General features: G+C 36.2%; 1 protein-coding gene across 1 annotated transcript in view; it reads right to left on the bottom strand.

Annotated features, from left to right (window-relative positions):
* LOC146748059 (serine/threonine-protein phosphatase 5-like) overlaps window positions 1-14,515 on the bottom strand; it is a 28,580-nt gene that overhangs the window by 13,644 nt on the left and 421 nt on the right. Inside the window, exons 2-5 of the mRNA XM_085508089.1 lie at window positions 11,258-11,427; window positions 6,219-6,290; window positions 3,475-3,622; window positions 1,201-1,322 (exon numbers count right to left, since the gene is read on the bottom strand). Of these exons, the coding sequence (XP_085364215.1) occupies window positions 1,201-1,322; window positions 3,475-3,622; window positions 6,219-6,290; window positions 11,258-11,427 (512 nt within the window). The remainder of the gene's footprint in view (window positions 1-1,200; window positions 1,323-3,474; window positions 3,623-6,218; window positions 6,291-11,257; window positions 11,428-14,515) is intronic.

The following is a 14,515-nucleotide window of genomic DNA, read 5'->3' as shown; positions in this document are numbered from 1 at the left end:
GTGCATCAAATCTAGAGTTTATTTTTTTGCACTTTTCGTTGTAACATCATCTTGGACACGTTTAGTACCACTGCCGACAGGGGTACCGGTGACCGCGTTGCTGGTGGGTTTATCGCTCGCAACCAGGGGCCCAGCAGGGCGTTCTACGCGGGCCCACAACGTAATATTTCTGCTGTTTGACATTGTTGCTTCTTCCAGCCAAATATGCTACTGAGAAAATACTCGCTATTACCCCCAATTAAATAGGGCGAAAGTGTTTATTGTCGAAGTACGAAGCTGTATTAGTCCATTGTCTTTGCGTAATCACTGACATGTTTCCATTCACACCTGATTTGGCTCACAGTACCGGACGCTGATGACGCTGACTAACAGATTCGCACGTGTATTAACAAGCTAAAAGAAAGAGTAACAGGAAATGCCACAGAGTAGCGGGCAATCTCTCAGAGTAGCGGCATAAATAATGGAGTAGCGGCCCCGCTACGCTAAAACGCTTTGGGGAGAACACTGATGCCACTCTACTAATGCCTAGAATATATGCAGCATTCCATTGCTATATGCCACTCTACTAATGCCTAGAATCTACGCAGCAGTCCATTGCTATATGCCACTCTACTAATGCCTAGAATCTACGCAGGATTCAATTGCTATATGCCACTCTACTAATGCCTAGAATCTACGCAGCAGTCCATTGCTATATGCCACTCTACTAATGCCTAGAATCTATGCAAGATTCCATTACTATATGCCACTCTACTAATGCCGAGAATCTTCGCAGCATTCCATTGCTACATGTATATGCCACTCTACTAATGCCTAGAATCTACGCAGCATCCCATCGCTATATGCCACTCGACAAACAAGTGAGTAGGTATGTTTTTATGCTGTTACATTGAAACAAAAAAACACTGTTTTTGACCTCTTCCTAATCAAACCCTTGAGTTTTCAATCATTGAAAATCCACCGCCACGCCCCATCACCAACTGTGGAAGTGATGAATCAGCTACCTGTCACACAACTACATGCATTGTCACTACAATATGCCCACCAAACCAAACAAACCAATCAGATACTATAAAAATTAGCTCAAATCAGTTGTGGTTGAGTGGCATAGATTAGCATAATAGTAGCATAATCCACACCATTTTCATGACCAGTTAATACTCAATTTTAATTCACAGCAGCTTTTAATAGAATACTCACTGAGTATGCATATTTTCGATGTAATTTCTTTTGTTTTTTAAAAGTGATCATCAATTCCTTCATAAACTCAAGCGTGACAACACCATTTTCAATCTTAGGTCCATTATAATCATTTTCTACAACTGCAAATATATAATATAATGCAAATAATCAATGACTTTGTTGTACACAGAATGTCCAACACAACACAACATGTAGATAGCATAGCATTACTTTACATTGTTGCTTCATTTTTTTAGTAATAAAATCTAAATCTCAGGACCTCTAAAAAACTACTAAACTAGCAGCCTGTCGGCTGAGATAACTCTGCTGTTATCAATGCACATTTCAATTAAAGAACTGAAGATATCATCAGAAAATGAACAATATGTATAATATTAAAGCAATTGGACTTGCTGTTTTCAACAAAAATTAAAAAATAAACTAATCAAAATTAGATAATTGAAGAACAAAATCATCACAAAATGAACAAATCCGAGAGAGGTCTACCTGTAGTACCGGTACCTACTAGTATGTAGTATATATAATATCAAAGCAATTTTAAATTTTTGTGCCAGGCGACAGTTCATGACATTGAGTGTCACAGTTGTCTCTCCTGACATTTTTTTTTGTATGTGCAAATTGCAAGTGCTAGTGCTGACACATACGGTAGTGCATATTTTATGTTTAGGACTACATGACAGGGCTGTGTGGACATCTCTGTCAAATGTCATTTTTTTAATGCGCTATTCTGGCGTCAACCAGGCTCGGTCAAACACAAGCACCTGCGGACCTTAACCAAGGTTCCCCCAAAGTCGCATTCGTTAGTGAATGAATCTCAGCCAGTGGAATTGGCCTTCTGATGTTCAGCCTAAGTAGGATTTGAACTTGGGTCTACCGATCATGAGTCTGATGCAACAACCACTACGGTACCAGTGATCGGTAAAAATTAAAAAAAAAAAAAAAATAATAATATCGAAGCAATTAGACTTGCGGTTTTTAACAAGAAGTCGAAAATATCACTTTTTACCAAAAATGACAATAATATTCATGAAAATTAGAGAATTAAAGATATCATCACGAAATGAACAAATCTGAGAGAGGTCCACTCAAGGTACCTTCCTAGAAAGTTTCACAGCTATACAGTTTGTGGTTTTTAAGCAGAAGTCAAAAATGTAAAGTTGACGACGGCGACGACAGAGAATCAGTAATACTACACAAGTCATTGTCAATGACACGTCGCCGTTCCGTTCATTTTTGAGTGACATATACATTCAAAGCAGATCATGACCGAAATCTCAGTGGTCTGATCCGAAATGCACCTGCATATGTACAACACATTGTACTTAATCTGAACAAAATCCATCCATCCATCCATGCATGACTGAGATCCGGTTCTGGAATTGTGAAAATACGCGATTTTGATGCATTTTCGGCCTTAAAATGGTCATTATTCATGAAACAAATGCACATACATATTTGTGACATGATGTACCTTGTGTGTGTGAAGTTTGAACTCGATCAATCCAGGCATGTCTCAGATACAGATCCAGAACTGAATTCTTTAAAACAAAATGGCCGCCAGTCGGCCATTCAAACCCGATCCAAAAAAAAAATGACGTGCTTCAAGGTCCCATTATGTTTAATGTATGTACCAAATTTGAACAAAATCTGTCCATGCATAACTGAGATCCGGGTCCGGAATGGTGAAAATGCGCGATTTTGATGCATTTTCGGCCTTAAAATGGCCGCTATTCGGCTAACGTTAATCGGTTCATGAAAAAAAAAAAATGCATGTGCATATGTCCCATATAATGTGTGATGTATGAGTGAAATTTGAACTTAATCGGGTCCATGCATGTTCGAGATACAGGTGATCACGGACGCACGGATGCACAAAGGGCAAACCGCAAGTCCCCGTTTTCGGACTATGTCCGAACGGGGACTAATAAGCTTTGCTTGACTTCGACGACAGTGGAGCTAAAATACACAGAGCAAATGCTATGAAAATGTCAAATAGTCTACATAAAATTACCACTTTTGCCATCAAAAAGACTAATGGTAATTTAAAAACATGTTGTCATCAACAAAAATGGCAATTACTTTATATAAAGTGAATGTTACAGTAACATATTTCTATTTGTAACATGAATATTTTCACACTACTGCCTTTGTTTTTGAAGTTTATTACTACATGTAACAAGCTAATAATTGGCCAAAAAACAAAATGTAGCATTATTCACCACTTTCAGGTATTAAATGTAATTTTTAGAAACATGCAAATTACAAACTTACTCATATTTTCAACATCTAGTGTGTCTATCACTGATTTCTGGACATCGTCCATTGATATTGCTTTTTCAAATGCTCGTCTTTTAACAATCTTGCTACATTCTGTGTATTTAGCTTTGGCATCTTTATCATTGGGCCTCGCTTTCATCACCTGCAGAGTGGAAATTTATCACATATCAAACATGTGCCAAAAATATGTATATTGTACAATGAATGAATGCATACATTACAATCTTTCTCTTTTTTTCACTTTTCATTTCAGCTCCACATAAACAAAAAACAGGCTTTGCTACAATTAAAATTCATACAGCATTGAAATTGGTTTTGTCTGTACAAATAAATTATTTAATCTGCTTTAACACTGAGTTTCAATCAGTGTGACGACAACATCAATACCACATACAACAGTACTCATTTCGCCCAATATCCTACTAGCTTTGCTGTTTTCATAAACTTTTCATAAACTTTTTTATACCACAGAATTTTGCAATTTATTTCCAGAAACGTAAATGTGGAAGTATCACTCAATCTTTTGTGTCACATTGATTCATGTCTTTTTTAGATTTAAGGATTGGAGAAGTCATATCTGAAGTTCCATCATGTTTATAGCAGTTTATAATTAACAGTCAAAATTTAATAAATTACCCGATTGTCCTGTGGAGCAACAATTCTGAAAAACCGGGTTGTCCACATGCAAAATATTCAATGAAGCTTGAACAGCAAAGCCAACTATGAACTATGACATAATGTGATTTCTGTATTTATTTTTAATGTGGTCTCAATGCGTAACCATTTTTCATATTTCGTAACAACTGAATCATGTGCACACAATATGATCTATTGACTTTTATTTATCTGGAATGGGATATTTTATGTGTACCAAGGTTTGTATCTATAGTGGGACTTGTATACTGGATTTTCAGCACTTTTATGATTTATTATTTTATTTTTTAGCGAAGAGCATGGATAGTGAAATGAAACAACATATTTCCACATATGAAATATACTTTACATCTCTATTTGGTATTTTTATGTTTGTGTGTTATGATAGTGTATGTATAATTACATGTGTCTATCTGCCAACTTGCCTTTCAATAATAATTTTGACATGTTCAAATGCTAATTGGCTGTGATCTGATGTTTTTGTATTTTGAAAAGCTGTTAGTGTCCAGGACCCCAGTATGGTTTAGAAACAAAGTTTTGTATTGTTCTAGGCAAAATAAAAAATCGACTGAAAGCGGAAAGTAAATTATTATGTAAATTACATGTATTATGGATGTACCATAATTGTCTGGGTAAGCGCCCAAGCCAGGGCTCACCCCTATTTTATTCATATTTTTATGCACATTGCAGGGTTCTCCCTGGAAAAAATGCATAGTGCTGCAACTAATTTGCATATTAATTTGCATATCATTCACAAACCTTTCCTTCATTAATTAACAGAACTCATTTACAATTATGAATATTAATGAGCTCAGTCACAGTGCAAATATTTTTTTTAATGGAATCAACACATTATGTTTCACAATTTAGAAGAGTTTGAAACATTCTCGAAATAGAGATGCTGCAGACTAAAAACAAACACAAATAAATTATTGTTAAATTAAACGTTGAATAAAACGCATTCGAAACGTTAAGCCAAAAATATGTTCACGAATTTCATGATTTTATTTACTCCAAAAACATTCACCTTCAAAAATTCAACCACGTAATTAATTGGCGTATTGTTGTAACTTATTATTATTCGTACCATCAACTTCTGAAACGTTTACATTTACAGTAATGAGCGAACAAATAAAACGATCATCAAAGTTACAACGTGACATAACTTACTTGGTGATGTTATACACCGGTTATACCAATAATTCCTCAATAAATGTTACTTCTTTTTTATATGAAATGAAAGTAAAATCCAACTTATTTTTATCGGGAGCGATTATTTTTGATCACTCAATCACTTTGGTAAAAAAAAAACAGACCCGCCATGATGTTTGTGAAACATTAGCATGTGTCCTTTGACCTGATGGGTCAAGAATGCCATTAACCAATCAAAATACTGCATGGTAATGCTGGTAGAATCCGAAGTTTTCCGAATGGTAGTGATCATAAAAATTACATTGTGGAAGTGAAGCGATGTCGTAGCACAATGTGTTGGCATCGATTTTAATTGAAAACTGCATGATGGTTTTTGAAAGAGGTGATGAGCAATATTTAAAAGGTAAAATAGGTCTTGAAAGAAGAGTTTTTACATGATTCGCAATGATAACAGTTCAAATGTATTTTACCAAATCACGCAATAAACACGTTGTTTTTAAGTAGCGTAAACTGATCATGAACTCCGCTTTGACCATGTTATATCAAGGTGGAATTGATTTTGAAAGAATTTTAGCTTTCAATCTAAAGACAGTATCTATCGCAGATAGTATTTACTACAAACAAAGAGGTGCTAATTCCACAAATTTGACTAGCACCAACGTATCCTGCGAATAGGTCTTTTGTTTACAAATTATAATCCACGACTGGCAGGATGCGTGTTGGTCGGTACGTAATTATAATAACAATCAGACAATAGTCCTGGTCGAAAGCGTTTCTGTTGTGGTCACTAATTTTCAGTGACGATCGGGGCTGACCAGCACATCTGATATTGGCATGTCAAAGCCCTGGGGAGAACCCTGCATTGTGTACATAGGCTACAAACTAAACATTTGTTTTGAGACTAATAATGCTGAACGTCGTTTTACACTTACTGTTTCATAGTCCTTGAGGGCAAGTTTAAATTTTCCTAGTGCCATATTGGCTGTGGCTCTCCTGTAATAACCCTGCAATAAATCACAAACAGATTATGAATACTGAAGTGATGACATGCTGTTACATGGATACAAAACACCATGAACACAGTGATGGCATGGTATCCATACATACAAAACACCATGAACACAGTGATGGCATGGTGTCCATAAATACTGAACACCATGAACACAGTGATGGCATGGTATCCATAAATACTGAACACCATGAACACAGTGATGGCATGGTATCCATAAATACTGAACACCATGAACACAGTGATGGAATGGTATCCATAAATACTGAACACCATGAATACAGTGATGGCATGGTGTCCATAAATACTGAACAACATAAACGGAGTGATGACATGGTGTCCATACATACTGAACACCATGAACACAGTGATGGCATGGTATCCATAAATACTGAACACCATGAACACAGTGATGGCCATAAATACTGAACATAAACGGAGTGATGACATGGTGTCCATACATACTAAACACCATGAACACAGCGATGGCATGGTACCCATAAATACTGAACACCATGAACACATTGATGGCAGGTGTCCATAAATACTAAACACCATTAACAGAGTGATGACATGTCCATAAATACTGAGCACCATAAACACAGCAATGACGTGGTATTCATAAATACTGAACACCATGAACACATTGATGGCATGGTGTTTATAAATACTGAACACATTGAACACAGTGATGACATGGTGTCCATAAATACTGAACACCATGAACACAGTCATGACATGGTGTCCATAAATACTGAACACCATGAACACATTGATGGCATGTTGTCCATAAATACTGAACACCATGAACACATTGATGGCATGTTGTCCATAAATACTGAACACCATGAACACATTGATGGCATGTTGTCCATAAATACTGAACACCATGAACACATTGATGGCATGGTGTCCATAAATACTGGATACCATGAACACAGTGATGGCATGGTATCCATAAATACTAAACACCATGAACACAGTGATGACATGGTGTCCATAAATACTAAACACCATGAATACAGTGATGGCATGATGTCCATAAATACTGAACACCATGAACACAGTGATGACATGGTGTCCATAAATACTGAACACTATAAACACAGTGATGGCATGGTGTCCATAAATACTGAACACCATGAATACAGTGATGGCATGATGTCCATAAATACTGGATACTATGAACACTATGATGGCATGGTGTCTATAAATACTGAATACTAAGAACACATTGATGACATGGTGTCCATAAATACTGAACACCATGAACAGAGTGATGACATGGTGTCCATAAATACTGAACACAGCGATGGCATGGTTTCCATAAATACTGAAAACAATGAACACATTGATCGCATGGTTTCCATAAATACTGAAAACAATGAACACATTGATCGCATGGTGTCCATAAATACTGAACACCATGAACACAGTGATGACATGGTGTCCATAAATACTGAACACCATGAACACAGTGATGACATTGTGTCCATAAAGACTAAACACCATGAACACAGTGATGACATGGTGTCCATAAAGACTAAACACCATGAACACAGTGATGACATGGTGTCCATAAAGACTAAACACCATGAACACAGTGATGACATGGTGTCCATAAATACTGGATACCATGAACACAGTGATGACATGGTGTCCATAAATACTAAACACCATGAACACAGTGATGACATTGTGTCCATAAAGACTAAACACCATGAACACAGTGATGACATGGTGTCCATAAAGACTAAACACCATGAACACAGTGATGACATGGTGTCCATAAAGACTAAACACCATGAACACAGTGATGACATGGTGTCCATAAATACTAAACACCATGAACACAGTGATGACATGGTGTCCATAAATACTGAACACCATGAACACATTGATGGCATGGTGTCCATAAATACTGAACACCATGAACACATTGATGGCATGGTGTCCATAAATACTGAACACCATGAATACAGTGATGGCATGGTGTCCATAAATACTGGATACCATGAATACAGTGATGGCATGGTGTCTATAAATACTGAACACAGCGATGGCATGGTTTCCATAAATACAAAACACCATGAACAGTGATGACATGGTGTCCATACATACTAAACACCATGAACACATTGATGGCATAGTGTCCATAAATACTGGATACCATGAACACAGTGATGGCATGGTATCCATAAATACTAAACACCATGAACACAGTGATGGCATGGTGTCTATAAATACTGAACACCATGAACACATTGATGGCATGGTGTCCACAAATACTGAACACTATGAATACAGTGATGGCATGGTATCCATAAATACTAAACACCATGAACACAGTGATGACATGGTGTCCATAAATACTAAACACCATGAACACATTGATGACATGGTTTCCATAAATACTAAACACCATGAACACAGTGATGGCATGGTGTGCATAAATACTGAACACCATGGACACAGTGATGGCATGGTGTGCATAAATACTGAACACCATGGACACAGTAATGGCATGGTGTCCATACATACTAAACACCATGAATACAGTGATGGCATGGTGTCCATAAATACTGGATACCATGAACACAGTGATGGCATGGTGTCCATAAATAATGGATACCATGAACACAGTGATGACATGGTGTCCATAAATACTGAATACCATGAACAGAGTGATGACATGGTGTCCATACATACTGAACACAGCGATGGCATGGTTTCCATAAATACTGAACACCATGAATACAGTGATGGCATGGTGTCCATAAATACTGAACAACATAAACGGAGTGATGACATGGTGTCCACACATACTGAACACCATGAACATAGTGATGAATGGTGTTCATAAATACTGAACACCATGAACACAGTGATGACATGGTGTCCATAAATACTGAACACCATGAATACAGTGATGACATGTCCATAAATACTGAACACCATGAACACATTGATGGCATGGTGTCCATAAATACTGAACACCATGAATACAGTGATGACATGTCCATAAATACTGAACACCATGAACACATTGATGGCATGGTGTCCATAAATACTGAACACTATGAACACATTGATGGCATGGTGTCCATAAATACTGGATACCATGAACACAGTGATGGCATGGTATCCATAAATACTAAACACCATGAACACAGTGACGACATGGTGTCTATAAATACTGAACACCATGAACACATTGATGGCATGGTGTCCACAAATACTGAACACCATGAATACAGTGATGACATGGTGTCCACAAATACTGAACACCATGAATACAGTGATGACATGGTGTCCATAAATACTGAACACCATGAATACAGTGATGACATGGTGTCCATAAATACTGGATACCATGAACACAGTGATGATAAGGTGTCCATAAATACTGAGCACCATGAACACATTGATGGCATGGTGTCCATAAATACTGAGCACCATGAACACATTGATTGCATAGTGTGCATAAATACTGAACACCATGAACACAGTGATGACATGGTGTCCATACATACTAAACACTACGAACACAGCGATGGCATGTTGTCCATAAATACTAAACACCATGAACACAGTGATGACATGGTGTCCATAAATACTGAACACCATGAACACAGTGATGACATGGTGTTCATGCATACTAAACACTACGAACACAGCGATGACATGGTGTTCATGCATACTAAACACTACGAACACAGCGATGACATGGTGTCCATAAATACTGAACACCATGAATACAATGATGGCATGGTGTCCATAAATACTGGATACCATGAACATAGTGATGGCATGGTGTCCATAAATACTGAAAACCATGAACATAGTGATGGCATGGTGTCCATAAATACTGGATACCATGAACATAGTGATGGCATGGTGTCCATAAATACTGAACACCATGAATACAATGATGGCATGGTGTCCATAAATACTGGATACCATGAACATAGTGATGGCATGGTGTCCATAAATACTGGATACCATGAACATAGTGATGGCATGGTGTCCATAAATACTGAAAACCATGAACACATTGATGGCATGGTGTCTATAAATACTGAATACCATGAACAGAGTGATGACATGGTTGTCCATACATACTGAACACAGCGATGGCATGGTTTCCATAAATACAAAACACTATGAACAGTGATGACATGGTGTCCATACATACTAAAATACCACGAACACATTGATGGCATGGTGTCCATAAATACTGAACACCATGAACACATTGATTGCATGGTGTCCATAAATACTGAACACCATGAATACAGTGATGGCATGGTGTCCATAAATACTGAGCACCATGAACACATTGATTGCATGGTGTCCATAAATACTGAACACCATGAACAGAGTGATGACATGGTGTCCATACATACTAAACACCATGAACACAGCGATGGCATGGTGTCCATAAATACTGAGCACCATGAACACATTGATTGCATGGTGTCCATAAATACTGAACACCATAAACACAGTGATGGTATGGTGTCCTTAATATACAGAATACTAACAACACATTGATGACATGGTGTCCATAAATACTGAACACAGCGATGGCATGGTTTCCATAAATACTGAACACATTGATCGCATGGTGACCATAAATACTGAACACCATGAACAGTGATGACATGGTGTCCATACATACTAAACACCACGAACACAGAGATGGCATGGTGTCCATAAATACTGAGCACCATGAACACATTGATGACATGGTGTCCATGAATACTAAACACCATGAACACATAGTATCTATAAACACTGAACACCATGAACACATTGATTGCATGGTGTCCATAAATACTGAACACCATGAACAGAGTGATGACATGGACTTAGAAATCTGCGGAATTCCGCGGAAAATTCTCATCCCTGGATGTCGTTCAACAAAATCTGAACATAATGCTGTTGACACTGAATACTTACTTTAATATATGTTTTATCTAACTCCAATGCTTTGGATGCATCTCCCAAAGCATACCCAAAAGATTCTATCTTGAGATTGGCAAAGCTACGATTACCATAGTAAACCGCTAAATTAGGATTCATCTGAATGGCTTTAGTATAAAATGTGACAGCTTGTTGATAATCTTGGGCTGTGGGTAAAGAGTAAATTATGTGAGACACATGTCACTGGTTAGAAACTGTGACAGTCTAACAGGTGTCACACAGTATTTACAAAGGAGGTGAAAACTAGAGGGCCATCTTATTTTAAAACTTTCATGTGTGTAAACGGGTATTATCTTAATGTTGTAATTTTGGCAAAGTTCAGTTCAGTACTTTCAGTAATAAATATCAACAGTACAGTATTCAAAAGATATTTGCAACAGAAATTGTTTGTCAATAGTGAAACATTATACCAAGGAGTTCTGTGGATACAGTTGTCATGGAGTGTTAGATAAGTCACCAAATCACTTGCAGGATTCTCTGTTCAATGATCAAAGACTATGACATAAAATCAATATTCAATGGGAAGCATTTTACATTAAGATTATTCTTGTATTATTTCCTGTATCCATTAGGTTCCTCCCTTCAGAATTTTACTCCTGTTACCACCGCACCCAAACAAACTTTGAAGATTATATACTTCCTAGGTTGTGTTTTAACCATGCAGTCTTTTCTTTTCATGGAAAATTGAGTACAAACACCTAAAGTAAAACAATGCATCTATCTAATATATCTAAACATTTTGCACAAAAATTACTGGTTTAAATTTAGGTGTGATCAATTCTGACCAAAACTGGACAAGAACAATGTCATCATAAAATATTAATTCCTCAAATAAAACTACATTTACTGTATTTATCTCAATGTGCCTTATGAATTGTATAACAATTCTCTAAAACAGTAATACAGCAATTTACTCATAACAAAAACAACATACAATGTATTTGTTTACTAAACTTATCTAATTGACTAATCTATTTGGTTCTCACTATCAGCAGTATAAAGGTCTGTCTACTTATTTCTACATGCATGTCTGACAAGTGTTTTATTTCTTGGAAAATTGCATTTGTTACATCAAAATTGAAATTTGACCACTATCTTGATAAATATACATGGAGAAAACACCAAAATCGAACTACAACTTGCAAGAAAAAGTAACAGTAACAACAATGGAAATTTTCTCCTCATATTTCACTGTTTGACAAATTAACCACTTTAGTTGTTACCATTTTGATTTTGCACATTTTTCTTCATATTTTTTTTATTTAAGTTGACTTTTAAAAAGTTACAAAACAAAACTTGGAACTATTATTAGGAAAAACTATTACACAAACAACAAAGAAACATGTGCAATAGATCCTGTCTTTTATTTTAGTACATTTCTTTTATTTTAGTACATTTCTTTCATTTCGTTTTCATGATATAAACATACAACACACAACAGATTACATTACATAGTGGTATATGGAGAAAAAAGCGAAAGAAACAGTAATAAAAAAAAATACAGATTTGATCTGGTATAACACACAATTGTATTTGCCCAATATCCATTTATTTACGAGTGTCTCAAAATCGTATTTGAGAACGAGTTCTGCGGGCATGCAGAAGCCATAACACTGATGTGTGTGTGTTGATCTGTGGGTATGTTCTGAGGGCATGCAGATGCCACGCAAGTCAAGTCTGCGTGTACTGACAATTCTTTTGTACGTTATCATTATGAAGTAAGCAAAGGACAAAAAAAAATGCAATTATGAATAGTGACACTGTTTGTATTTTTGAATGCACCGAAATAAAACAAAACAATAAGTTGTACGCTGCTTATTTTGAGCTGTTGATCTAAAATCAATTTCCGCTGACACAGTTTAATTAGATGACAATCATCAGCACAGATTGCATCTGCAAGTTACATTCCACTGAAGCTGTGGGGCTTTGTTTTGTGAGTTATTACCGAAGATAACATACAAGATATTTAGGATGGAAATAAACCGTTAGTTTTGTGAAATTTGTTTTCTTCCCTGTTAGCAATATCATATATGGGTCATTGGTTTTGTCAACTAAACACTAAAATTCAGACCTGCTGGACTATTATTATTCAACTTTTAACTTGAACACAATTTGTTTCACAGGTCGATGAAACCAGAATCTATTGGGCATTAGTATGTTTTTTATTTATTGGGTTTTGCGTGATAGTTGGTCTATATACTTTATTATTTAGAAACCAAAGAAGAATTGTCTTTACGGCTTTAATAAAGCTTACCGTATTACATGTATTATATAAGCAGGAAGTCCATGGTATGGGTGATGGTATGGCTTGCATCGCGGTAAGAAAGTAACATACTGTAAAATACTTTAATTTCACTTATAATTTTCGCTATTTTCACTGAAGGAAAGGTTCAGTAAAAAAATAAAAGCCAGCAAATATAGTTTTTTTACTATAATTTATATTCAACTTGTCAAAAATCAGTGAAAATAAATTCCATACAAAACACACAAAAAGTCATTTCAGCGAAAATCAATTCCAGCTAAAATAAAGTATTCTACAGTAGCTGCTGTTGATGTTGTGATCATTTTGAGTTTTGACAACAGATGCTAATGAGGTGAACTAATTATTGTGTCTAGGGTGGATTATTATAACACTTGCTTTTTAAGTGAGCTTGTAAGTCTTGACATTAAAGTGTGGTGGTCGTCGCACGTGTTCAAATTTCACATTAACAAACAATGTATTATTTACACACGTTGTGCGATGCAACGACTATTTAAGCTGACCTCTTCTCTGTTAATTTAATTTACTGGTAATAGTTAATTTAATTAAATATTTATATTGATCTCTATTTAATAATTTGAGTTCATTTAGCGGGTGAAAGTGTGAAATATTTTGAGACATTGATGTGACTGCAAGCATAGCACCACGTGATGTACGACTCCCCTTAGCAACAATGGCGATATTATAATATATATTATATGGGCGTCTCCAAGGATTTCATGACCCGGATCCACTTTCGCATTTGTAATCCACTTTCCTGAAACACTCAGCATGGCAATATTTCATGACTGATTTAGTTATTACCCAATTAAGAACAGCTAAACAGCATACAGAAAACACTGTATTCCACCATTCACTATAAAATAGTGTGTGTATAGACTGGTACCACTCGGCGTGGTCGTGATTACACTATATCATAATTTATAGTGTTAGTGGATAAAAGTCGGTTCACATTAATTATTATTTATGTAAAA

This window comes from Saccoglossus kowalevskii, chromosome 2 (genome assembly GCF_978046115.1).
Source record: "Saccoglossus kowalevskii chromosome 2, keSacKowa6.1, whole genome shotgun sequence".
NCBI classification, from domain to species: Eukaryota; Metazoa; Hemichordata; class Enteropneusta; family Harrimaniidae; genus Saccoglossus; species Saccoglossus kowalevskii.
Note: the sequence above shows the minus strand (reverse complement) of the source record. Positions and strands in the feature narration are given on the sequence as shown.